Here is a 24613-nt window from a genome sequence, read left to right as displayed (position 1 = left end):
GCGGTTTGCTGATGTTTGGAGTTTTTAGCTTCCTCTCTTACAGGTTTCAGTATCACACTCCTGTAAAGCAGTTTGTTTAGATAGATAACCTCAGGAGTGGGGGATCTTAGCTTGGCCCACATTGTGTATGCTTCTGCTGGTGGAATTTCCACATAGGAGCCAATTCAGGGCCTTTTTGGAAGAGAAATACTGACCTGCTATTGGTGGGGCACTGCTGAGTGGCCCTGAAAAACAGCTTAATGCTGAATGGTTCAACCTACTGCCTAATCATAAAGGTAAAAAAGGACAAGTTGAAGATCAGCAGAACAAAGAAGAAGGAGATGGAAAGGAAGTGTTGTAAACTCAACTTAATGTGAAAACACTGAATCAGTATTCTCTCTGTACAGTAACATGCATTGCTGCTGTGGTTAGGAGGGTGTTTTAAAATCCTCCCTCCTGTGAGTGAGTGAGTGCACGGCCAAACGCCCCCTCGGTGTGGCAGCAGCAGGGTCACGGTGGGCCCTGGGGGCTTGGGTAAACACTGGGCCGGTCCAGCCAACACAAGCGCCACACTGGGTTGTGCAAGGCAGCCGTGGGACATCTGGCCACATCACAGCGCAGCGTTCCTGCTTTATGAGCAGCAACAGCCGTAATTTTGAGAATAGAAGTGGCAGGATAAACCCCGAGGACTGCCGGAGAAATGCTGACTGTGGAGAAAGGATGGAGTGAAGAAAGGAGAGGGAGTGTGTGTGTGTGTGTGTGTGTGTGGCAGGATGGGAAGATGGAGTCAGAGAGGAAGATGAGAAAGAGCTGACGGACATCATGACATCAGTAGGAGGGCACGGTTTGCCCTTATACGGTCATAATGCGGTCAGAACACAGCTCTGATTTTACATGATGTGTACAAAATGTCAAAGCATCATCACTTCAAAATAAAAGCCTGGAATGAGAAATCATTCATTTACACTGGACACAGTGTTTCTGCACCACTCATCCATCAGTCGAACCATTATTCCCACTGTCTGCGTCACACACTATTCCCACTATTACCCCACTCAGCGCTCGGCGGTGGCCACCCCATCTTTGCTTGTAACCCACACCGGTTCCCACACATATCTGTCTGTGGTAACCCATTAGGGTTTACTGGGTGACCCCCGACCTTGGCCGAGGTCGTGGCCGGGGCCTTCATTAGGGGATAAATCATAAACACCTGAGCGGCTGACCTGGGCACAGTGCTGGGGCTGCAGCCATGTGGTATTCATTTTGAGTGGCGGTGGCGTGTAAATCGGGTTAAACCAGCGCCTGCGACCCTCGGGGCTCAGAGTACATATTAAAAATGTGACCACAACCCACTCACTATGTGTCAGAACATGTGTGTGTGAGTGTGTGTCAAATGGTTATGAGAAACCTGGCTCCACTGGTGAATGAATATGACTTTATATAGAGCATGTAATTGAATAGCTTTACACAATGCAGCGATGGTTTACCGTCTGTTTTCCAGCTTTATTGTGGGTTCAGCCTGTTAGTCGGGCTAAATGATGTCAGGCTGTTTTCACCTTGTAATTGTAGCTTCAAAAAACAAACTGGCGAATGAGGAGATAATTACTCCTAACTGGCAAAAAGTGAATTAATGTTCCACCTAATTAAAACCACATTAGAAGCTTTTAATACTGTATTTTATGAAACGTACTGGTTCACTGAGACAAGTTAAATTATGATATTTAAGCAAATTCGGGTTTATCTTACAGCCTCGTCTGGGTTAAAACTTCCTCCAGGTTATAAGTGAACCTCGTTCAGAGGAAATGCTTGATGAGATGTTGAGCTGCGGCTTCAGGGTGAGATTTGATTTCAGAATAATGTGTGCTTTTGTACTTCATTCATTAACAGTGCTTTGTTGTGAGTAATGGGTCTTTGTGAGTTTTCTTACACACCCAGTGATGATGGATGACTGAATAAAAAAAAAAAAAAATCAGAACCCTCTTGTGGTCATCTAATGAAAGTTAACTTGGCAGATATATAACCAAAGGATTAAAAAATGTTGGACTAAGGAGCAAGACTGTTCTGTCATTCTACAGTCTTTCTCTAGAGAGGGCCATTACTGTTTCTGCTCCTTAACGGGACTTCTGCAGCTCCTGTCGGTCCTCGGCGTCGCCGGTTGCCACCTAACCTTGTACTTTTCTAAATAAAGCTCCATTTGCTCATAATAAACAATTTTACCAGTCCTGTAATCTCCCGGTCAACTGGTCGATTTATTGGTCGATACGTTTTTGTAGGGTTAATTTTATCAGGAGGAATGTACCAAGTGCTAATGGGGCGTTTTCAGAGCACCCGTTTCACAGGTAACAGTCGATCTTTGAACACCCCCCTTGTTTAGCCCGACACATTAGAGTACCGGCCTGGTGGTTTGCTGAATATTTATGTAGTTTTGACTGTGTCATTTAAATCAGTCCTCCTCTATCATGTCAGAGACATCTGCAGTGTGGCAGCGTTTTATGGAAAAAAGTTTGCATCCTGAATTTCCCCTCGCGGATCAATAAAGTGCCGGTCTGTCACAGCTACAACTATATCAGCTAAACACGGAAAGCTGCCTTGTCTGTGTTAGGCTGCCCCGTCCACTTTGAGCACATGAACATTGACGTATTTCAATGTTTTAGTCTAATAAATTGTTTTATAACTGTAGGCGCACCCGCTCGCTTCAGATGACCACACGATGTCATTCAGCGAAGCTGCGCTCCTGTGTTCAGTGTCGCTCTGTGCACAGGACATGTGCAGAGCGACATGATGGTGTAAATATTATAACATGACAAAAACAATTGTGTAAATATTCCTCAACAGGTTTTGTGCTGATGTCACTAGATGAGGGTATATTTTTCAGAAATCCAGAGCTGTGATATTGCGCAGATGCACGTGATGCAAATGCAGCTTTATTTACCTTTATTTACCCCCCCGTGCGATTAGTCGATTTTTAGTCAAAACTTAAGGGTTTCACTCGACTAAGACTTTCTTTGGTTGATTACAGCCCTACTAATTAAACAATTTCTCAGCTCCATCAATGCCTATTGTGCTTTTTGCTCACCTCTCCTTGGGCTCTCGTGGTTAAAGAGGATCCCGTTGACAGCAAACATGTTGTAGGCCTCCCGGAAATTCACCACGATCCAGTAGGCGTAGAGCTTAGCAGCTCCTAAAGGAAAGCAGAACCAAACAGAAACATCTTAGCATAAATTATATATGCATAGAATTTATTTCAACAGCAAGGATAAAAGATATCAATTGATAACTTCTGATGATGATTTTAATCCTTTAAAAAAGAAACTAGTCTAAGCAGAGAGAGAGCTGCTGAAAATTCTTTTCATTCAACTCAAACACTCCACTAGAAAAAAAGAGAGAGAGAGAAACACTTCATGTCAAAGTTGAGCACAGTATTCCCACAGATCATATTTCAACGTCAGGAGCGTGAACTGCAGACTGCTGCTGATTGACCAAAAGCAGGCTTGTGCAAAACGTTCTCCCCTCCCTCCCCCTCCTCCTCCTCCTGTGATGAGGGGAATACCACAGCAAATGAAGGGAGGTGCCCATTGATTAAACCACAGGTCAGGATGTACACTGGAGGTGAAGGGAGGTCGCCATGGAACCCCCTTTCCCTCCTTCTTAACTCTTAATTAATAGAGGAGCAGCCCTTCTTCTTCAGCTCGGGACGGTATGTGCCTCCCATGCAGCCTCAGATTGAGTGCTGACAGATGGGGAAAGTGTCAGCGAGGAGAGCATTTAGACAACAGAGAACATGAAACCTGATCACACACACACGTGTACAGCCTGTGTGTGTGTGTGTTGAAACTAAGTGCTGAGTGCTGTGGATATAAAGGTGTCTTTGTTAAAGTGAGAGCCACTCCAGTCCGCAGTCAGACATTTGGCCTCGGGGTGTGTGGAGAGCTCAGACTGAACCCCCCCCCCATCACTCATATTTACTCATTCTCTCACACACACACACACACTCCAGAAAAAAGTGATGCAGAGACATCAAGCAATCAGAGATCGTATGCCCTTACAAGGACACGTGAGAGCGTCTGACAAATGGTGCAAAGATAGAAAAAAAAGTTAGGATCTACAGCATGCTACGTGTGTGTGTGTGAGTGTTCTTGTGGATCTACAGCATGCTACGTGTGTGTGTGTGAGTGTTCTTGTGGATCTACAGCATGCTACGTGTGTGTGTTACCATAAGGTGAGCGGGGGTAGAAGGGAGTGGTTTCCTTCTGAGGGATCTCCTGGACTTTGCCGTACAGCTCACTGGTGGAGGCCTGGTAGAACTTTACACTGTTGGTCAGACCGCACGTCTTTATGGCATCCAGGAGGCGCAGCGTGCCCACGCCGTCCACGTTAGCGGTGTACTCGGCCAATTCAAAGGAGATCTGAGGGGGGAAGGAAAACATTTTTTTTCTATTTGTTGGTGTGTTTGTCCGTTTGAATGATCCACAAACACGAATCTCTGCCTTTTGCCCGGGCTGTGCCACCTGACTGCAGCACATTTATACCATTCATTGATGTTATTGATGTTAAATGTGAAGTATCAGAGAGTGCATGGATGCAAAATAATGCACAGTAGGTAGGAACAATAACAACCTAAACATGCTAAGAGTGCCACCTTTTGAATTGCACCATATAACTGTCATCAGTTACAGGTCACCTAAATCCTGAGGTGGAAGGAAAAGGTGAGAGTGGGGCTGTTTCTGTTGCCCATCAGAGCCAATCAGGGAGCTCATATCTCAAACTTAACACTCCAACTCCCAGAATTCAGCAGAGAGCCAAGAGAGGAGGGGGAAGGAAACTTAATGAACACTTGGGGGGAATTTAAAGTTTAAAAAAGAAATGAATGTGTGTGTGTGTGTGTGTGTGTGTGTGTACATGTGTGTAATTCACGAGGACTGTGTGTGCTTGTGTGTGTCTGCCAGGTCGGCCTCAGGCTCCAAATCAGGCGTGACGGTTAAAAGCTGAGCTGGTTAGTGGTCACCACACCTGGAGCGAGCGGCATGAGCCACGTCTGTGTGGAGGAAACGCTTCGGCCCTTTAGTGCTTTCACACCAGAGCAGTGCACGCGGCCAGATAAAGACCCCTTATTTAAAACTGGGACCCTAGAACACTGGGCCTCTATTCCACTCACACACACACACACACAGTGAGCAGGTTTGATCAGGTTCAATTACACTGAGCTGCAGAGTGTAATTAGCTGTGACGCTCCACTCATGCTTTTACTTTGCATTCTGGCATTTTCATTTACATTTACATCATTTACAAGAGAAAGTGAGGGGCACTCACACACAGACACACACTGTACGTTACATTATGGCATTTTTTCTACAGCAGAAAACACTGAAAGTGAGCAGAATAATGGCAACCTGTACAATCTAACGTAATTAAAAACAACCCAAAATATGATGAACTGAGACTTAAAGGACACTGAACATTATGAGCATCACAGACTCAGGCTGTTGTTTAACAGTGACTGTTGTTGAACTCAAAAAGCAGTCGTACAGTTCATATGGAGTCTGAGAAATGATTTGTCAAAGTTGTCATAAAATATTTTCCCTTCAGTAAACAGAGAAATAAATATATCCCGACAGCTGTAACTGAACTAAAGGCTTCTTAGACCTTAGGACATAATTAGCCTGCAGTTAATAAAGTGTGACTGTGTGCGACAGAAAGGAAAAAATAAACACTGTTTTATTGCATTACAATCCTGCTCATTGCAGGGATATTACCAAAAACAGCAGGAAGGAAATAAACAACAACTTTCTCAAGTACTCAGACTTATAGGTGGAGATGGAGTGAAATTGAAATGTTATTCCTATTGATTAGATTGTGCTTCGGCATCTTTTTTAAAAGGTTTGTAGGTAGATAGATACTTTATGGATCACCAGGGATCAGCAGTATTTAAACAGACAACACAGCATGCATGTAAAGTAGTTCTAGTGGCTCCCAATGAATCAGACAAAGGCTAAATTCATGGCCACTTAAAGGAACAAAGTCTCTTACACACACAAAGTCAAGTTTCTCTTCAGACCAGTTTGTTCTGGTCCACCTGCGGTACAGATTTTCCTCCTTCACTCCCCCATTACCTTCTCATTCTTCTTCTTCTACTCAGTCAATCTAACTCTGCTCACTGATCTAACAGCAGAGCTGCTCACTCTCCATGGATGTCATAAACGACATTCCACGCTGCTCCACTCCTCACCGAGACCCCCTCTGCTGCCGTCTGCATGTGTGTGAGGCCTTTTCTCTTGTTTTCCCTCCACCGACAAGGTCTACGACACACACAGACACACACACACAGGGTATCAAAACCAGCTGAGAGGGGCAGGGTCCAGGACGCCTTGACAACTTAAATCAAACAAATTGCCTTAATGCCTCCATTCTCTGTCATTATGTAAGGCAGGGCCTGAGCGCTGACGGTTTAAAGGCCAGACGTTTGTGTACACCACCGTGTGTGAGTGTGTGTGTGTGTCTGGGGGGCTCCTGGGCCCCTCAGTCGACCTGGCAGATATTGTTCTGCTCTGGGAAGTCAGCCAGGCTCTGTCAGCATTGGGGGTCTGCCGCCGAAGCAAATATCCCAACCCCAAAAAAACGTACAGGATATACGTGCCGCGTTTGGCGGTTTCATTTCTTTCCTACTCACACAAGGCCGGTTGAAATGCATGCTTGAGACTGGGGAATGTGACTCCATATGTGTGTGTGCACTCACGTATACCAGAGTGTCGGTGTGTGTCTTTACAGATGTATAAATACGAGTTACATTTATTCAGCCGTGGCCTCCCTCTGAATACCTGCATGGCCTTACACAGTGGATATTATGCAGGCCTTCAGCAGTGTGACTACACAAGGGTAGAAGAGTATAGATATACACTCCCTACATTCATTGTTGTCACCTAAAGGGACAGTTCACCCTAAAATCAAATGCTCAAAAATAAATCCTTAAAAATAAAAGTTTAAATTGCAGTGTTTCTTAATTAAAGCTGCAAGCAGCATCGCGGGCCCTCGCACACCTTGCGATCCACAGGGCCATCGCTGTCTCCTCTCATTTCCAGACACGTACAACAAACACATGTTTACGAGAGAAAGTTCCTGTTGCCAGTAGGTGGCGCTATGACCGTATCATCCTATTAGCATATATATCTGTTCAGACTCGGGTCCATAGCAGTACTGTAAGATTGTGTCCACATTGCATGAAGTATATGGGTAGTACTGCAGAAAATAGAGCGAGTTTCTTTGTAATGGCGAATGGTCAACTTTGAGGCCACGCCCCGGCCACGCCATAACACTTTTGAAAGAGTTTTGGAATGCGTCTATTCCCTATGGTGACCTGAGTGGACACAGTGAATTTCAGCTCGATTGGATGAAATATGCGAGGCGTGAAAAGTTTTGTAGGAGGGTCAGACATGACCACAAAATTCAAAATGGCGGACTTCCTGTTGGGTTTGGGGGGGGGGGGGGTTTGTGCATCTTGGGGTGATACATATGTGTGCCAAATTTCATGATTCTGTAGCAAACTGGCCAGAGGGGCTACGCGTTAGGGGGCGCTATAGAGCCACTTTCCCATGTGCGTTTCAAAAGACAGCAAATTTTTCTACCAAGTTTGGTGAGTTTTGGGGCATGTTAAGGCCCCCAAAAATGCGATCATTGAGTCGGGAAAAAAAAATTATAATCCCTAGGGTTTCAATAGGGCACTCGCACTGTTCGGTGCTCGGGCCCTAAATATCTAACTTTTCCTTTAATTTAACTGTGATCAGACACATCACCACTGATACAGCAGATTATTAGCCTCTGTGGTAAAGTGTCTTCATACCAGACATTCCACAGAAAATTACAGGAGAATTTAATGAAAGCAGCTGGACGGAACATCTACTGTATGAGTGTCACTTTCTCAAACACTGAAACTCACACACATTCCTGCAAACCGCAAGCACCCAAATACAGAAATCACCGAGACGCCCTGGAGGTGGAGAAGACGTGTGAGAGGAGGAGAGGCAGGTATGGAAGAGATGAAAAATAGAAACGGAGAGAAAGTGTGTATCTGTGTGTGTGTGTATCTAAGCATGGGTGGTGGTTCTGCGGAGAAAACCACAGTCAATTACACCGTTACTCATCACATTACAGGCCAACTGAAATTAGAGCAGTCGTGTGTTAACAGAGCAAAGACAAACAGGCTGCATTCCCTCCAGGAGAAGAGAGAGAGCTTCAGATCCAACCTGGCAACCCACGCACTGCCAGACAGATCAATTGCTTTGTTTTCATCAACTCAGCTACACTCATCAGTGTGAAGCCAAAAGAGACCCAAAGACCTTTTCACATCACAGACGCCTACAGGGTCAGTTCTTAGTCTTTGATAACGTATTAGGAGGTGCTGTCTAGTGGGTCATGCAGCATTATAAATGTGGCCTTAGTCAAACAAGAAGGACTAAGATTGAGAGTCCAATGTGGGGCTGTTTGGTTCCATCATACTGAACAGAAGAAGAAACGTCTACTGATGATGTTACCATAATTCTACAACTCACACCAAAACAATCACGATGTATAAAAATACGACTTACAGAAAACAATGATTATCGGGTGAACTGTCCCTTTAATCTACCACCATGTTTCTTCAGAAGAACATTGTATGAGCTTTAATTTTTTTTCAGCCCGTCCTCACCAAAAAGTGGGGTCAATTTTTTAAGATGCCCATGGTCAGTGGGGAATCTATCGCCCCCTTGTGGCAGTTGGATTGTAGTGCACGTCGAAAGAGGACTCGACACCGTGAAAATCAAGAAAATGACGTGAAAGTACAAAAACAAAAGTGGGGATTCACAAAGTGAGCAAGACGTGTAAAGTCTGACAGCCTCCAACCACCTCTGCATACTTCTGGCAGCCTTTATAGCCGGGCCACAGATAAACGCGATCCCCGGCACCACAAATCAGCTTCTAAAAAACTATCAAAATATATTCACACTAATATTCTGGAGACAATTTTAGAGAAATCTGTTTTGAGTTTTCCGCTGTAGCCTAAGCTACTGTTGCTGTATTCGGGCCCACGCTAACAGCCCACTCTCCAAACACAGTTGTATTTCCATCTCCATGTGTTGTTGTTGTGATGAAAGTTGAGGGGGAATCTCTGCACTCTGCTCCAGTTCTGTCTTGTTGGAATTGTGTCACCCAAGCTTGTCTGTGCGCACACACCTGCTAGAAAAACACAAGTGCTATTTCCCCCCACGCTGTGCCAAACTGCCTTTCCCATGGAAGCAGACAGACACAATGCAATTCAAAAACAATTGGGAGAATGAGAGATGTGCTCAGTGATGGAGGCGTGGGGTTACAGCGCTGCATCATCGAGCTGGTTTCATGCTTCTGCTTTCATCTGTCTGGGAACTGAGTGTTCTTAAAAAGGCTCACAATAACAACATCGCTCCCCCGCCGGCGTTACACCAGGTAAGACTACAGGTATGACAGCTTGACGTGAACGTCCATCACTGCTTCCAAACATTATAAGCATGTCGGCAACCCTCCAATGACACAATATACAACACAGACAGTCAGACACCTGCCTCATACCAAGAATTCTGTTCTGACAAAATTCTTCATGATGATGAGGTGACACTCGGAGGCTAAATATAGACACAGGTGACAGGCGGAAACAGTACGAGTACGAGCTTTCATTTAGTGCACACCTGAAGGAAATCCGCAGTTTACAATAAGGCCCCGTTCACAATGGAGAAAGTCATTCCAGCTAGAGTAGGATTGTATCTGGATAGTCTTTAAACTGGATACGTTCAGACCTATTTTCAAATCTGGCTATCACACAAGCGTGTCCACACTCAATCCAGCTTAATCCGGCTTTTTTGCAGTCCTCCAAACCACTAGGTGGCGCCTCGTAATATACAGAGTCCGTTCAGGCCGCGGTAGGACCGCGTGTGCGCATGCGTCGTGCGGTTTTTTGTAACCGGAAGTATCACGTCTCTAGCCGGATTCGCTAGCCACATTTGTGTTCACACCTGAGCCACATTTGAGCCAATCCGGCTAGATCCACCTCTCGTAGGTGGATCTAGCTGGATTGAAATCAAACTGGATACAGCCGGATTCGAGGTGTTCACACTCAGAAAAAAACCATCTGGATACATCTGGATGCGGCCCTAATCCCGCTTTAGTCAGATTTATTTCCCCAGTGTGAATGGGGTATAATAGAGCCTCTGTTCGAGATAAGCTCCTAGAACTGCATAGTTCACATGTTTGAAGTGGTTTACACGAGCTGCTTGGATTGACAACGAGCTCCACCTAAATTTCAGCTGTTCCAAAAAGCACAAGTGGACAGCTGGAGTCAATTTAACATGAAGATTTTAGAGCCAAGTGGTAATGTGAGGAACTGCAGTCTTTTTGTGCAGGTTGCTGCTGTATTTAACAGAGACTTTGTCAGGTAACTGGATACAAATCACTCCTGTCCTCCACACCTGGCTCTCTCCACCCTCACATGTACCATCTGCAATAAATACACCAGCACCAGAAGGAAACATTGGTGCAAGATTAAGGGATTTAGAGCAGGTATGTCATTGGAATCGGAAATTCCAAGAACCAAAACAGACAAGTAAACAACTGCTTTAATTGTCTTTGATTTGTTACTGGATTTAAACGGCTTTTACTGTTTGATTATTGCACACACTCTCTTTGTCTGGCCCTTCAGTGAATTAACTTTATTCCTAACACCACTGTGAATGAAGCTGAAGCTGCTACAGTTGTTGTATAGTTTGTGTTTGAGCAGCGTTCCTTGGCCAGCAGAAAGCAGCAGGAACGTATTTGTGGCTCTGAACAGGCCTGATTTAGAGCATGGATGAGTGCACTGTAAAACCAGAGGTAAGGCTCCTAAAAACAAGTTGCGTAAAAAAGTGGACTTGCCCCGGGAGACTTGAAAAACAGCTCAGAGCCACTAAATTTAGATATCACAGTTACAGCAGCGGCTTTCTTCACTGTGTTCCTGACACAGAGTGTTTGTGTGAGGATAAAAGTGAGAAGATGTGCTTGTTTTCTCAGACGACAGGTTTAGTTCCAGTGAGGATTAACTTCGTGACGGGATGAGAATTGTTGTTAAAATTGGTTTTTATGTTTCTTGACAACCTCCTTTCACACAGAAAATGAATTGCACCAGCAGGATTTTAAAACAGATTTCATCCCTCATTTACTCAGGTGTTTCTTTTACTGTGGCTATTCAAAGGGGATGTGAGAGCGAGCACTGAAACGCTGAGCCACTTAAAGAGAGCTTAAAAGATAGGATTAAAAAAATAAACTTCAGTGCCTGAAACATAAAGGAGAGGTCAAGGTGAGCAATGATTTTTCACATGTGGGATCTGCAGATGGCATGACATGCATCCGCCCTCTAATCCCCACCCGCCCGATGTTCACTCATCATTACGATCATGTCACAATCTCTGTATTTTTGTGTCTAATTACAGGCGTCTTGTGCTCAGTTTAGCGCTGCAGCTATGGCAATGAACAAATACAAGTACACAGATCAGGTGGATGTGAAAGAGACGTGGGAGGGAGGGAAGCGCACGTGTGGAGAGATGCGTGCTGTGATTATGAACTGAATGTCAGGGCAGGTACACGGAGAAGCTGGAGATTGACTGTCAAACTCTGGATTTATGCAACCGAGTCTGGAAAGTCCCTGTCTGCCTCCGGCACTGCGCTCTCCCTCTCACTCCTCCTCCTCCTCTTTTCTCTTAGACACAGTGATGTGAACAGGTGGCGGCCAGTCGGTGCACCGCTGCTGCTGCTGCTGCTGCTGCTGCTGCCCTGCTCCCTCGCCGTCTCTCAGGGCACAGAGAGGCAGGAGGCAGGAGGGGCGTCTGAGCCAATGCAATCACTGTTTGGTCCAAAACTCATCATTTCATTCAGGTAGCGTTCCAAGTACAACTGCCAGATGCACGTCTTTGCAAACGACCCATGTGGCAGAGGTTGAATGTAGGTTACACAACCTTAATGAAGCAATGTGATGACAAGAAGGTATCAACAGGCCTCTTGAACTATTCCAGGCAGTCACAGTTTGATCAAAACATGTTTCCGTTGTCATCCATCCTAAAGATTTCAAATTCTTTAAAAAGCTTTTCAAACGTTTATATAAAGGGCAGACAGGAAGCAATGAGAAAGTTGGAGTGTGTTGACAACACAGCAGCAAAGTGTGCAGGCTGGAATCAAACCGGTGCCACCATGGTGAAGATTAGACCATCAGGGGCCTTCTCCACAGGCTAACACCTGCTGTAATCACACATCAACTCATACAAGGAGCTGCCAGGATAACATCCTGCCGTCAACGTCGGGTCTAACTGAACCTCATACTGCATTTATGAGTGAAAGTTACCAGTTAGCAAACAGTAAATCAGTAGTTACTTTGAATGGTGTCTTAACAACACGTAGAGTTACTGCAACATGGTTAGTGGCTAAACTCTACAAAATCATGATCAGTTACAAGGCTGTAAAATCACAGGATGATAAAACCGACTGATACCATAATGCTGCAGAACAGCATTAGGCTAGTTTAGATGTGCTGAATATCAAAAGTCAAAAACTGTTCAAATAAGCTCCAGTATTTTATTCAAGAATGTGAAAAAGACGTCAGGAGAGCAGACAGCTGAGGTGCATTCATGCACCCCATTCCTATAGCATTGCATCAGTACGCCTGGAAGAGGAACTCCCTGGAAAAGTGACTCACGAAAAGAAGAAGAAGAAGAAGAAGAGCCCTTCATTCCTCCTTTCCCTCAATCGCCTGATCTACCCTGCAGACATGTGCCACCAATCAATCATTCCCACCTCGCAAATATAAACACGCATGTAAACATGGCAACAGATCTCAGTGCAGCGGGCTGCGGCCGTGCCCGGAGGGCGGTGTGGAGCAATCATGACACAAAGTGAGCGCACTGACACACAAGAATACACAGGCAGGCTTTTTCAAGGATTTCACTGAAGCATTCTGGGAGTGAGATTAGATCTATACTGCAGGCAAGTATAGAAAAATCTGGATGACGGCAAATTTATGAGATATGAAGTGGATTATGTGTAATTATTGCTACCTGTTAAACCGACTGACACGTATTTCAGGACGTACTGTTTAGACATTTCAGCGCCTACTGAAGATTGAGTGTCTCACAGGTGTTAAATGAGACTCTTACACTCATTCACCATTTCTTTGACTGACTAAAAATTCATTTTAACTATGGGGAAGATAAAACGTGTTACTAAATGCACCTACAAATATAATGCAACTACACTCATCCTTTTAAAATACAACAATTTAAAGGTCGGGTAGGAGATTTCACTCTGATGCACTTTTTGTTAAATTAGTGTAACTTCTCTTTACAATCCGATAGCAACCAATTAGTTCGGCAGTTTCTCATTAAAGCGAAGAATATGAATCATCTGTGGAAGCTATATAACGCTAAAAACATCAGCCAATCCTCCGGGTGGACCCTGCGCGGAGTATTGGCTGGTTGTCACTCTCTTCCTGCTCTGTGCGCACCAGAGAGGTACGTGCATGATGGCCGAAGTCACAGACCGCAGCTCGTCTTCAGGTGATGCGCGTCCATGTGATTGGGAGGCGTGGCTTCGGGGTGAGCTCCGAGAGAAAGGGGCGTGTGTTTACTTTCCAAATCTGGCTGACTCTCACTGAGTTTTCAAAATCTCCTACCCTACCTTTAATATCTATAAGCTCCATGGCTCTGTTAACCAGATGAATTCTAGTCTCATTTAGACAAACGGTGAAGCAACATTGTTTTGTATTAAGAGGCTGTAAACCAAGATTGAAATACATGTGGTGCATCCTGGGATATTTATGCAATTCACTAATGGCTGAACATTGGGCTTACTCTGTGATACCATGCGCACACACAGGTCTTCACTTGTGACAGAGGTTCTAAACTGTAACCCCCGTGTCCCCACTCTCCAGCCTTTATAAATACACTTCAATGTGTCGACCTGCAGTGCACTTCATTAAGGTCGACACTGAACCCCACTCGGTCTCAGCAGCTTCCTAAATGAGAGATAATGCCTCTCTGGTGTGTTACTCCTCACACTTTTTATCAGCTGCTCAGAACCAGATGACTTCAAAGGGAGCGCTCAGAGGAGAGGTGATGAAGGACCTCCCACATCTCAGACCCCCTGACAGGACCAAACTGATCCCCTTTACACCTCCACCCACCATCCTTTACTCCCACCTTCTACCCCCCTCCAACTCAAGCTGCTGCTACTGCTCTCCCATTTGGCTGCAATCAGCATTATCTCTGATTAGAGAAGGTGGGGGTGGTGAGAGGAAAGACTTGGCAAATTGGCACATTCTTCCCCTCCTTTACCCCTCTCTCACACACCCACAGACCCCACTTAAATCTGGCAGCACCCCTGTGGACCCCCCACCCACCCATCCTGCACCACTCACTTGATGAATGCTGTCCTTGTGAGCGTAGGAAGCCACCAGCACACACCCCACCCCTCCACATGCACACACACACACACACCTCATCCTGCTTCCATGAACCTTAAATAGAAGTGAAGTTTGGGGACCACCGCCCCTGCAGGTGCTACCACTCTTTGGTTTCACACATACACGCACAAATACACTTACACAGATTCTGATTCTGCACCAAAAAGAACACACTCCCATAAATATACGCAGACCACAGTTGGCCACAATAACGCATACCAACACACACTGGCTGCCCTGGTAGCTGTCACAGCGCCATGCGACCAAAATGGAGCCCAGATTCTGATCCAACATTATGCCTGATTTACACAACCTCCCTCTCTCTCTCTCTGCTCTCCTCCTCAAACAGGGCCCCCTGGACAGAGGCAGCACAACAGCTGTGCGTGCGTGTGTGTGTGTGTGTGTGTGTGTGTGTGTGTGTGTGTCGTAGAGTAGGGACAACGAGCAGTATTCCAGGTTATGGCCAGGCAGTTACATGGTGCCTGTTCTGGTTATAAATACCTTCTCGTTTGTCCTGCAGAATCACTGAAAGTGTCTTTTTAGAGATGTTTACGATGTGTATGTTGTCCTGGTTGTGAGTGGAGGTGGTTTTAGTGTAGCAGAGCTGAGCACTATAATGTGTGATGGAACAGGAGACTGGTCAGAAGAAGGCTGGAAACAACCAGAAAGTTTGCAGACACCTAATCATCAGGATTTTTCTGGACTTATCTAAACAAGAAAGCTAATTTCCCAAAATAAATATGTTCTGTACAACATCAATGGTTTAAAGTCTTATGCCACCTTTTCCTGGCTCACAGAGACAAAGCAGCATTTCATAATCCCAGATGTGATGTTGCATCAATGCATCACATGGCGTGTTGTAGTGCGCCACCTTTCCCGTTCACCCAGTTATCGATTCACCAACTCATATTGCTGTTGTGGCATACAGCTGCAACAACGCCCCATGTCATGCTTTGTACCTGTCACACACTGCTATATCTTTACCCTTTATGCTAAGAACAAAGCTGTTGTGATGCCACCTCTGCGTGCACTCTCAGAGTATGCTGGTGTGTCATATTCAAAGGTGTGACACGCAGGTGTACAAACAACACTGAATGGTGAGGTGGAGTAAAGGTAACTCCACCTTGAACAGGTTCTTTAAATACGATCCACATTATTGAATTACACTCAATTACACTGGTATGTGTGCTATTATTGTTTTCACAAATATTCAAATCATTTTTCACATATGCTAGTGCTAGGACTGATAAATGTCTTCTTCTGCAGTCGAGACGACTGAAAATGATGTGGAGTTTTACTTTCTGCACCCCAAATACGCAAAGTCCATCATGAATGTGTGAGTGCACACCAATTTACAGGCAATGAGTAACTGTGCTTCCATGATATTTTCTTCCTTCCAGTTAATCAGGCCTCTCTGTGCTTGTAAACATGGTGTCGGAGACAGAGGCAGGGAGCTGGTGATGTACAGAAACCTGCAGAGCCTCCCTGCAGCTGGCACACGAGCTGAGAATGCAGCAAGGGCTGGGTGAACGAAACTGACGCTCCACCTCGGCCTCTTGGTGCATGTTTGTGACTGTGTTGCTGCTTCTATTTCTATGGAGATGTGTTGTGAACAACATGAAGGAGGATCATAAAAGATGGTGTGATGTAGGAGTGGCCAACCTTTCCCAACCCCGTCACACCAACAGCTTTCATCTGGAGGGGATTAGAGACATTAGCACTTTCTTATCTCTACACCTTCCTCCATGTCTTTCGCCCCCACCCCCCCGCCCCTGTTTCCTCCCACATAATAGCTGCTCGCTTTATTTCTATATCTCAGCACACACACTCCTAAAACACTGCTGGAATGGTGTGGTAAAGGGAAGAGAAGGGACAACTTGCTCCACTCTTATTATTAAACTATTATACTTGCATTAATAAATATCTGGCTTCAATACAGGCATATAAATCAGCACTGCTCTGTTTAAAACACAAAGTATTTGGCTCTGCAATGGGAAGAGAGGTTGATCAATCAAAATCCTGACAGTGGGTGTGCACACAGACACACATATTCAAGCATTGTGGATCATAATCACAAGTGGCCCTGCTACAATATGTTGTGTTTTTGTGTGTTGCTGGAGGAATGTGCAACAGGCTTATGGACATTACACGAGTACTTGGACAGAGGCTAAAATTAACCCGACGCTTACAAACACACACACACAGCTTTGTAATCCACATTAATACTGGTCATCAATCTTGAGATGATGGCATGTTAGGCTGTCCTTATTGGGAAGAGATATCGCAGTGTGTTTAATGGGAGTACATGTTGCAGAGGCCCGGGCCGTGATGGGAATTTAATCTTTGTCATCTATCTCTATTAACAATGGCTCCAGATAGGAGATAGATGGGTTTGACACTGGTCAGACACACACTGCTGACTCCAAAGATCACACTGCATGGACAAGACTGAGGCGATGACGACAAGCACCGCCGTCATCCAAATGGACAAGAATCAAGAGGTGACCACCCAGCTGGATGTTGCTGGATATTCCCTTTAAATGTCCCCACTATCCCTCATCATCATGTCATTTTTTTTGGTGTTGGTGTAACAAATTGAGATGCACTTTGGCAGAGGTTTCATCACATTCTCCAGCTGTCACCATCTTGGCAGTACACAACTCCACCTGAATGAGAGCCATGCCAAGAGTCAAGGTTTGCATCAACAGGGTCTGACGTTTACATGCTTCGTTTTTGTAGTCCTAAAGTTTCCCTTTTAGCAGTCTGACACCTGTCACATCTTTAATTATGCATAACCTGGGGAGTCATATAGGCCCCGTGCACACTGGAGAAAGTCAATCCAGCTGGAGTAGGATTGTATCTTGGTAGTCTTTAAGCTGGATACGTTCAGACCTATTTTCAAATCTGGCACGCATGTCCACACTCAATCCAGCTTAATCCGGGTTGTTTGCTGTCCTCCAAACCGCTAGGTGGCGCCTCGTAATATACAGACTCTGTTCAGGCTGCGGTAGGACCGCGTGTGCACATGCACACGCATGCACATGCACATTTTTTGTCCCGTGTCGCTCGTTCTTTCGTCGTTTTCGGTTCAAAAGCAGTTTATTCCTTTGTAGCCCTGTGGAAAATAAACTCGGGGCAAAGCTGTCGTAGTCTGATGGTTGTTTACATACAGCTTTTGTACACGACCCGGACACTGTCCCTGTGACCCGGAAGTATCACGTCACTAGCCGGATTCGCTAGCTGCATTTGCGTTCAGACCTGAGCCACATTTGAGCTAATCCGGCTAGATCCACCTCCGAAAGGTGGATTGAAATCAAGCTGGATATAGCCGGATTCGCAGTGTTCACACTCAGAAAAAAATACCACCCGAATCCTGCTCTAGCCGGATTGATTTCCCCAGTGTGAATGGGGTATTAGAGGCCCTGCAATTGACTGGCAACTGGTCCAGGGGGCACCCTTCCTCTCATTAACCCTGTGTTGGATAAAGGAGGTAGAATTGAGGGAAGGTGATGTGTTGCTTACATTTTGTTTTATATCTTTAATTTCTTTGTCTTGATTAATGCTTGAAGAACTTATTATCCAGGAAATATAATCTCCTCCACTGATACTCATCTCAGCTGGACACAATCTTTTCCAAATCCACTGCCCTGAACATGACTCGTCTGTTATTACCGTAACAATAACGTTTCCCTCTGTGTGGCCCGCATATCTGTCTGCGTCACATGACCCGAAATACCATCAACATATCATCAGTAGAAACTCATGATTCACACTTTTACAGATCCACGTGGACACACACACACACAGGCAGAAAGGTTAGAGCAAGACAATTGCCTGAGTTCACGTCCAACCCAGCTCCACCCGCCTCTCTGACCAGGGCGGGAACGTTGGAGCAGGGGTCGGCATGCCGGGTCGGAGCGTTTGCAGATTTGTGGGTCTTTGAAGGAGGCCTGTGGCAGGGAAGGGTTTTCGGGAAGGGGAAGCGCTCAGCTGGAGGTTTTAGATATCAATGGAAAGGCTTTCTCTGCTACGCGGGGCAGCAGGGTGGCTTCCCTTTATCCTCCAATACTAATCCCACCACGACGGAAAGACAATGTCAAAGAAACATGTGGCAGGAACATTTCCAGGAAGGAACAGCCTAAACAACTGCAATCTAAACCCGGGAAGGACAGATGCATGTGGAATATGTCGTCTGTAACATGCATCTGAAGAAAAACAGCCTATGTGACATTGTGAAACATTCAGTCGCTGGCTAATGCACCGATCATGATCAGCCCACAGGAGCACACGAAGGAAGAAATTCTGCTGATCCGAACTATCCCACGATCCAGCAGCAACCTGGCAAAACCACAAGCACAACCTCTGGCTGTCCAGCTGTTTGCTCTGCAACATAATTATCCTCTCACAAACTCCAGCAGGGAGGGGACAGACAGACGAGGCTGAAATGTCTTCTGTAAGACTTAATGTACACTTTTCAGAGCAGCTTGCAGAATTATCCTGATTCTGGTCCTCCTCTGTTCTCTTTGAGACCACACCTAAAAACTGCAAACACCGAGGACACTGATGTGATTCATCTGTCAAGATGCACTGTGGCATAAAAAGACACAAGAGGAGTGTGGAGACACAAAAATATGGCCACACTTGGAGCCGAAAGCTTGATTTCAGATATTTTGGGAACCCAGTCAATCCGGCAGAAATCCAGCAGGCGCTCATTTGTTTCTCTGCCATCAGATGACATATATCTGAATCTAATAAATACATAGCATCTAAGTAGAAACGCAGGCGGCCACTATCCTCGCCTAATTCTGGTTAATCCAAAAATGAAGCGATGAAGTCGTCTACAAGTCCACACAAATGGTCAACAATCTTTGATGGTACCCACACCAGTGGTAATTTTGGCAGCAATTTTTGATCTAGTTTTTATTTTAGTCTTGTGACTAAAATGTCATTTAATTTTAGTCATCAACATTTTTTAACTTTTAGTCTAGTTTGAGTCGACTAAATATCAAAGAATTTTAGTCGACTAAATCTGCCGTGGATTTAGTCGACTAAAATTCGATGATGTATTTGTCATGAAAAAATTAAGGTTTGATTGTGCAATATAAACACAGCTTTAGCTTTTGTTATTTGAACAAACATCTCTTTTTAATTACCTTTTCACAAAAGAACAAAAGCACCAGAGAACAGTGAGCTGCTCTCCCTGAATGTTCAGTCATGACCTTCTTCATGAATACTCCATAACTACAGCAAAATACTTCAGTGACAACTTAGAAACAGTGCACGTGCTGTAAAACCATCACGTTTTTGTCACGTTTATCTTTGAACATTTTTTTTTTTGTCATGTGTATCCTTGAACGGAAGTTAAGATGACTCGTCTGCAAATGTCGCTTCAGGTTTGTTGTGTTTTTACCGCCGATAGTCGCTCCACATGGTTTACAAACCGTCTTGTTTGTCTTGACATCAAACGTGTCCGTGAGTCTGTTCTTCTACCGTTCATGAGTACGCCTTCTTCCAGCATCGCAGGGTTACGTCAAATGTGTGCGTAATGTCCCTACGACGCAGAAAGATCACTTCTGATTGGCTCTCTGCCGCTGTTTTGTGACTCGTCCCTCTCTTCCCCAAACAAAATTTCCTCTGATTGGATCTCGTCTCCATCAATAATTTCGTCTCGTTTTTTTATTCGTTGACGAAAGTGTCAATACATTCCGTCTTCGTTTTTGGCATCAGCAGAAAAAGGTTGTTAACGAAAACTATGACGAAAATGATTCGTCAACAAAATTAACTCTGACCCACACCTTTAATTTTATGCAGGAATTATGTGCTCTAAAATGTAAATACCGACAATCAAACATCCGACATTGGTCAAGCTGGTACGGTCAACAGGCACACAGTGACTTCAATACATGCAGTCATACATCAACAAGTGGTCCCAAGAGGACGTTGCACACATCCTCCAGAGCCCACTGCCGGTTTATGCAGACACAGGTCCACCACCCTCATATCTGGTGTCTGCCTTGTTTATGTTTTCACAGAGTCCTCTGTCCTCACCTCAGCTCCGCTCCTCCGCCACAGTAGCCAGAGCAACAAAACTCTCACCTCTCGGACGCTCTGATTTCCCAGGAAGGCTGACCACAACCTGTCCAGGCCGGAGTCGCCTTACCCGTTTGCGGCATGGGAGCGGATACAGAGCGGTGCTCACATGGACCCGTTCAAAGCCTCGCATATGAAATGTCTTCCTCTGCAGTGATACCTTACACTTCATCTGCATATTCAGAGCCCACTTCCTGTCTGTGCGAGATAGAGCTGGTGTGTTTTTACTGGTTCTCAAAGGGGGCACGGGGCAGCACAGCGTCTCGCACAAAACTCCTCAGACTAGCCGGGCACCGACGCTTAAAATTAACCCTCCGAACGCCAAACAAAGGGCATTTTTCACTCCTGCCACATTAATCAAAGTCATCTGGAAACAACACAATCGTGGCTACAAGTCAAGACAAAATAAGGTTGTTTCTTTTTAATTTGATTTTACATAAATTGATTCAAGTTATTTGAAAATGATTTTTCTTGGACTTAGCAATAATCTTACGGAAATTTTAAAAGTGCAACAGCACCTGGCTGTGATGGATGGCGTAACTGTACCATCTAACCGGAACTCAAACAAACCAAGGGTTGGACTAGCTGATACAGTATCAAGCCAAATATTTCCTACTCATTCCTTAACAGACGCCGATTTGTTTTCTACTACCACTTTAACTGCCATTTGTGGAATTCTGCAGAGACCTGCCCATCACGTAGCCGCCACGGATCATCTCTCAATCCGACAGCAAGTATCAACAGACGCACACATGGAGAAATGAGAGCTCCTATTGTGTCTGTGACAATCTCCCAGTGCGGTTACACTTGTAAGCAAACAACAACATACCACAATGACACTCCTGGTGCGCTGCCAAGTCGGGCCTGGCAGCCGCTCCTCTCGGCTAATCACAGCCTCATTGAGGTTGATGGTTTTTTTATACTTGTTTTCTGTTCATACATGTGGAAAATGTCTGCCATGGTTAGGATGCAGATCAACGTGTTCGTTCCCAGCGTGTTGACATGTACGGTCGCTGATCCCATCAGTCCTCTATTCAGAGCTTCTTCTTTTTTTGGGGGGGGTCTGACGTATGATAGTGTTCTGGATTCTTTAAATGTTTGGCAGTAAAAACAAATCCTCCTCATCAGAGAGGTTTCACGCAGGTGACTTAAAAGGAGGAAAACATCCATTTAGATGGCTCTGATAAGAAAGGCGTGAATTCAGGACGGGTTTCCTGGACAGATCTACATCTAGTCTGGAGCTAACTGATCTGGGCTTGCTCTAGGACTAAGAAGAACTTTACTTAAGAATGTCTGCAGCTCTGATCATTCATGGTTTCTGCTTTTGTGTCCTTCTTTCTTCCATTGTTTGCTCTACTCCGATTTCTCTGAATCCACAAAATGTGGTCTGCCGAAAAATTAGGGAAACATTCAAGCAGTGCACATCAGAGTGAACATCAGCAGGACCGTTACACCTTCATTCCATATACGGGAAAGACTCGGACGTAACAGGACTAAAAAAGGCAAACAAAGACCCCATGAAGGAGGAGAGGAGGAGGAAGCAGCATTACAGCACAGCCACTATGTGAAAGGAACCATTTTCTTTTTTTAAAATGAGTATCTGATAAAGAATGTTCATTATTTTGTTCTTTTAATTTACAGCTCATGCAGTGCTGATTGTACCATTCCTTCCCTTCACCTTTTAATTAAAAAATAAAATTTAGTTCATGAAAAAAAATTAACTTTAATGCTACAAAATAATAAAACAAGTTTTCTTTTCAAATTTAGTTTTTTCTGAAATTGTGTGTGATTTTTTCTTGTGTTATTTTCTAATAAATGTCAGTTTGTTCTGTATATTTGATGTATTTTTTTAAACAGATGAAGCTATTTGTTAGCTGTTTTTTTGGCCTTTTTAAATATTTAAATTTGCTCTTTGATAAATAAAGAGAATTAGAGACAGCAAACCTTCAGTTTGTTTAGAAGTATAATGATTTTATATACACCACTAATTCTGTAATTATTAAAATTATATATACATTCTGTAAATAATAGAATAAGTGTCTTATTAGTGTCATAGTCCTAATTCCCTTTGAGGAAAAACAAGACAGTGACAGTAAGGACTCTTTGCAAACACTATGGTAACATTTACAATAATCCAGAAATCTGCAGAAAATAAGGACCAGTAGCGTTGAGACTTCACATGTGGTTATGATGGGCCATATTTTCTTACTTAACCCACAAGTCAAAGCCAATAAATGAGAAAAGAACCAAGTCTAACCGTAAAACAGGCCTGCAACACTGCAGCTACCTCTGTGGAACCGTGTGTGTGTGTGTGTGTGTCTGTGTGTGTGTTGTTGTTGTGGCTCTCCCCAGGGCAGCGAGGTGCTGACTGACACTTGGTAATGCCTCCATGTCTCTTAAACCCGAGCAGGGTCTACACACACCAAATGAAGACATGTCACTGAAAGAGAGAGAGAAACATCTGGCTCGGAGAAGTTCTCGCTCGCTCGCTTTGCTCTCAAAGGGCTCGGCTGCCAAAACGATACAAGTTAAGACACAATCCAGAGAAACAAAAGTCGGCGGAGAGAACTCCAAAACTATTCAGCAACAGCAGGCATCACCAGCTGTGGAAGCTCCGGCTGCACCCCGCAAATATTTTTACACTCGGCCGACGACACACAAATAATTGGATGTTGATTGATACAGTCGTTTGATTAATGTTAGTGTACTAGCATTAAAAATAGACATATTATTTCATTAGCTTCAGTGTTTGGAACTTTTTTAACTGTGAAAATGTGACACTAACATTTTCAGCATTTGGATTTTGGATGTCATATTTATTATGACCCTGCACAGGTCTATGAGTCCTACACAAAGCACTTGGTTCTCTTTTTTTAAATAAATTAAAGGTTAAAGTTTAATCAACAACTATATAAAGTTCAAATCATCAATGCTTTTGAGACATTTTTTTTTGCCTTTTCATAACCTCCAACTTTAACCCTTTCCACCCCAAGCTTAAGCTTATGTTTAAGGCCTCAGCCTGAAAATGACATGCCCAAAATAAGTAAAAGTATTAGATTGTTTGCCTCTGGCTCTGTGTCAATCAAAATGGCACACAGCAAAAAGGGGTGAAAAAAATTATTTAAAAAAATCATACTTTTACAATTAATTTCTCCTTGATGCAGTTATGTCTATATCTATATAAATCTATCTATCTATATAAAGTTACATCAGGCTGTAGCTAACCTTGTGGACATTATTTCTGCCAAGTTTCATTTCATCCTAACAAAGGGAAACACAATTACAGAGGATTTAGTCCAACCTATGTAATTTCCAAAAGGGTTAATTTAGGGTCTAATATTTAAAACATGAATGTATCCACGGACTAAACTGTTTATGTGCAACAAAAAAGATAAAAAGAGGATTAAATGAAAACATAAAATCCGAATGTTTTCAGTATCCGTACTGAAGACGTATGTCACCGCTCTTATTTTTGGTTTGGTTTCAACAGGTGATTTAAGCACTGTGCTTACAGAACCTTTGGTGTCTTCCCACCAGCGTCTCTGCACGCTATCACACCTGTGCACGATGGCGGCGGAGGATCTGGCGAGTGTTTGTGAAGTTCCACAGTTTATAGCCTCTCTGCCCGAGGCACGACAGTTTAATTAGACTATAATAAGTTCAGCACAACACGTTGGTTCCAGTGCACCAGGCGGGACGCTTGATTTTTATTACAACAGGCATCACTTGGAGACTATTATTGTAAACGTTTAGCTGTGGTGGTGGCCTGCGCCGGCCACACATGTGTAAACACTGCGAGCTTAGGAAACCACGCCAGGGCAGATCTTACCATAGACCTTACCAGCACAGGGACGTAGGAAAGATTTAGCACGGGAAGAGAATAATCCCAGGTGTGTGTGTGTGTGTTTGTGTGTGTTCTCAGTATCAAAATGACTGACTGATCAGAGGAAAGTGTGAATGCTTCTCTGGCCCTGGCGTTTGTGGATCTATGGCTTTTTTCCCCATCATTATGTTTCGATAATTGCAGGAAGGAATGCTTTGGGGAACTGTTGGGACGTCAGG

At 44.3% G+C, this 24613-nt stretch overlaps 1 protein-coding gene across 1 annotated transcript in view; it reads right to left on the bottom strand.

Moving 5' to 3' along the window:
- gmds (GDP-mannose 4,6-dehydratase) overlaps nucleotides 1-24613 on the bottom strand; it is a 142809-nt gene that overhangs the window by 94955 nt on the left and 23241 nt on the right. Inside the window, exons 5-6 of the mRNA XM_028403763.1 lie at nucleotides 4193-4385; nucleotides 3056-3160 (exon numbers count right to left, since the gene is read on the bottom strand). Coding sequence (XP_028259564.1) covers nucleotides 3056-3160; nucleotides 4193-4385 — 298 coding nt within the window. The remainder of the gene's footprint in view (nucleotides 1-3055; nucleotides 3161-4192; nucleotides 4386-24613) is intronic.

This window comes from Parambassis ranga, chromosome 4 (assembly GCF_900634625.1).
Source record: "Parambassis ranga chromosome 4, fParRan2.1, whole genome shotgun sequence".
Classification (NCBI taxonomy): Eukaryota; Metazoa; Chordata; class Actinopteri; family Ambassidae; genus Parambassis; species Parambassis ranga.
Note: the sequence above shows the minus strand (reverse complement) of the source record. Positions and strands in the feature narration are given on the sequence as shown.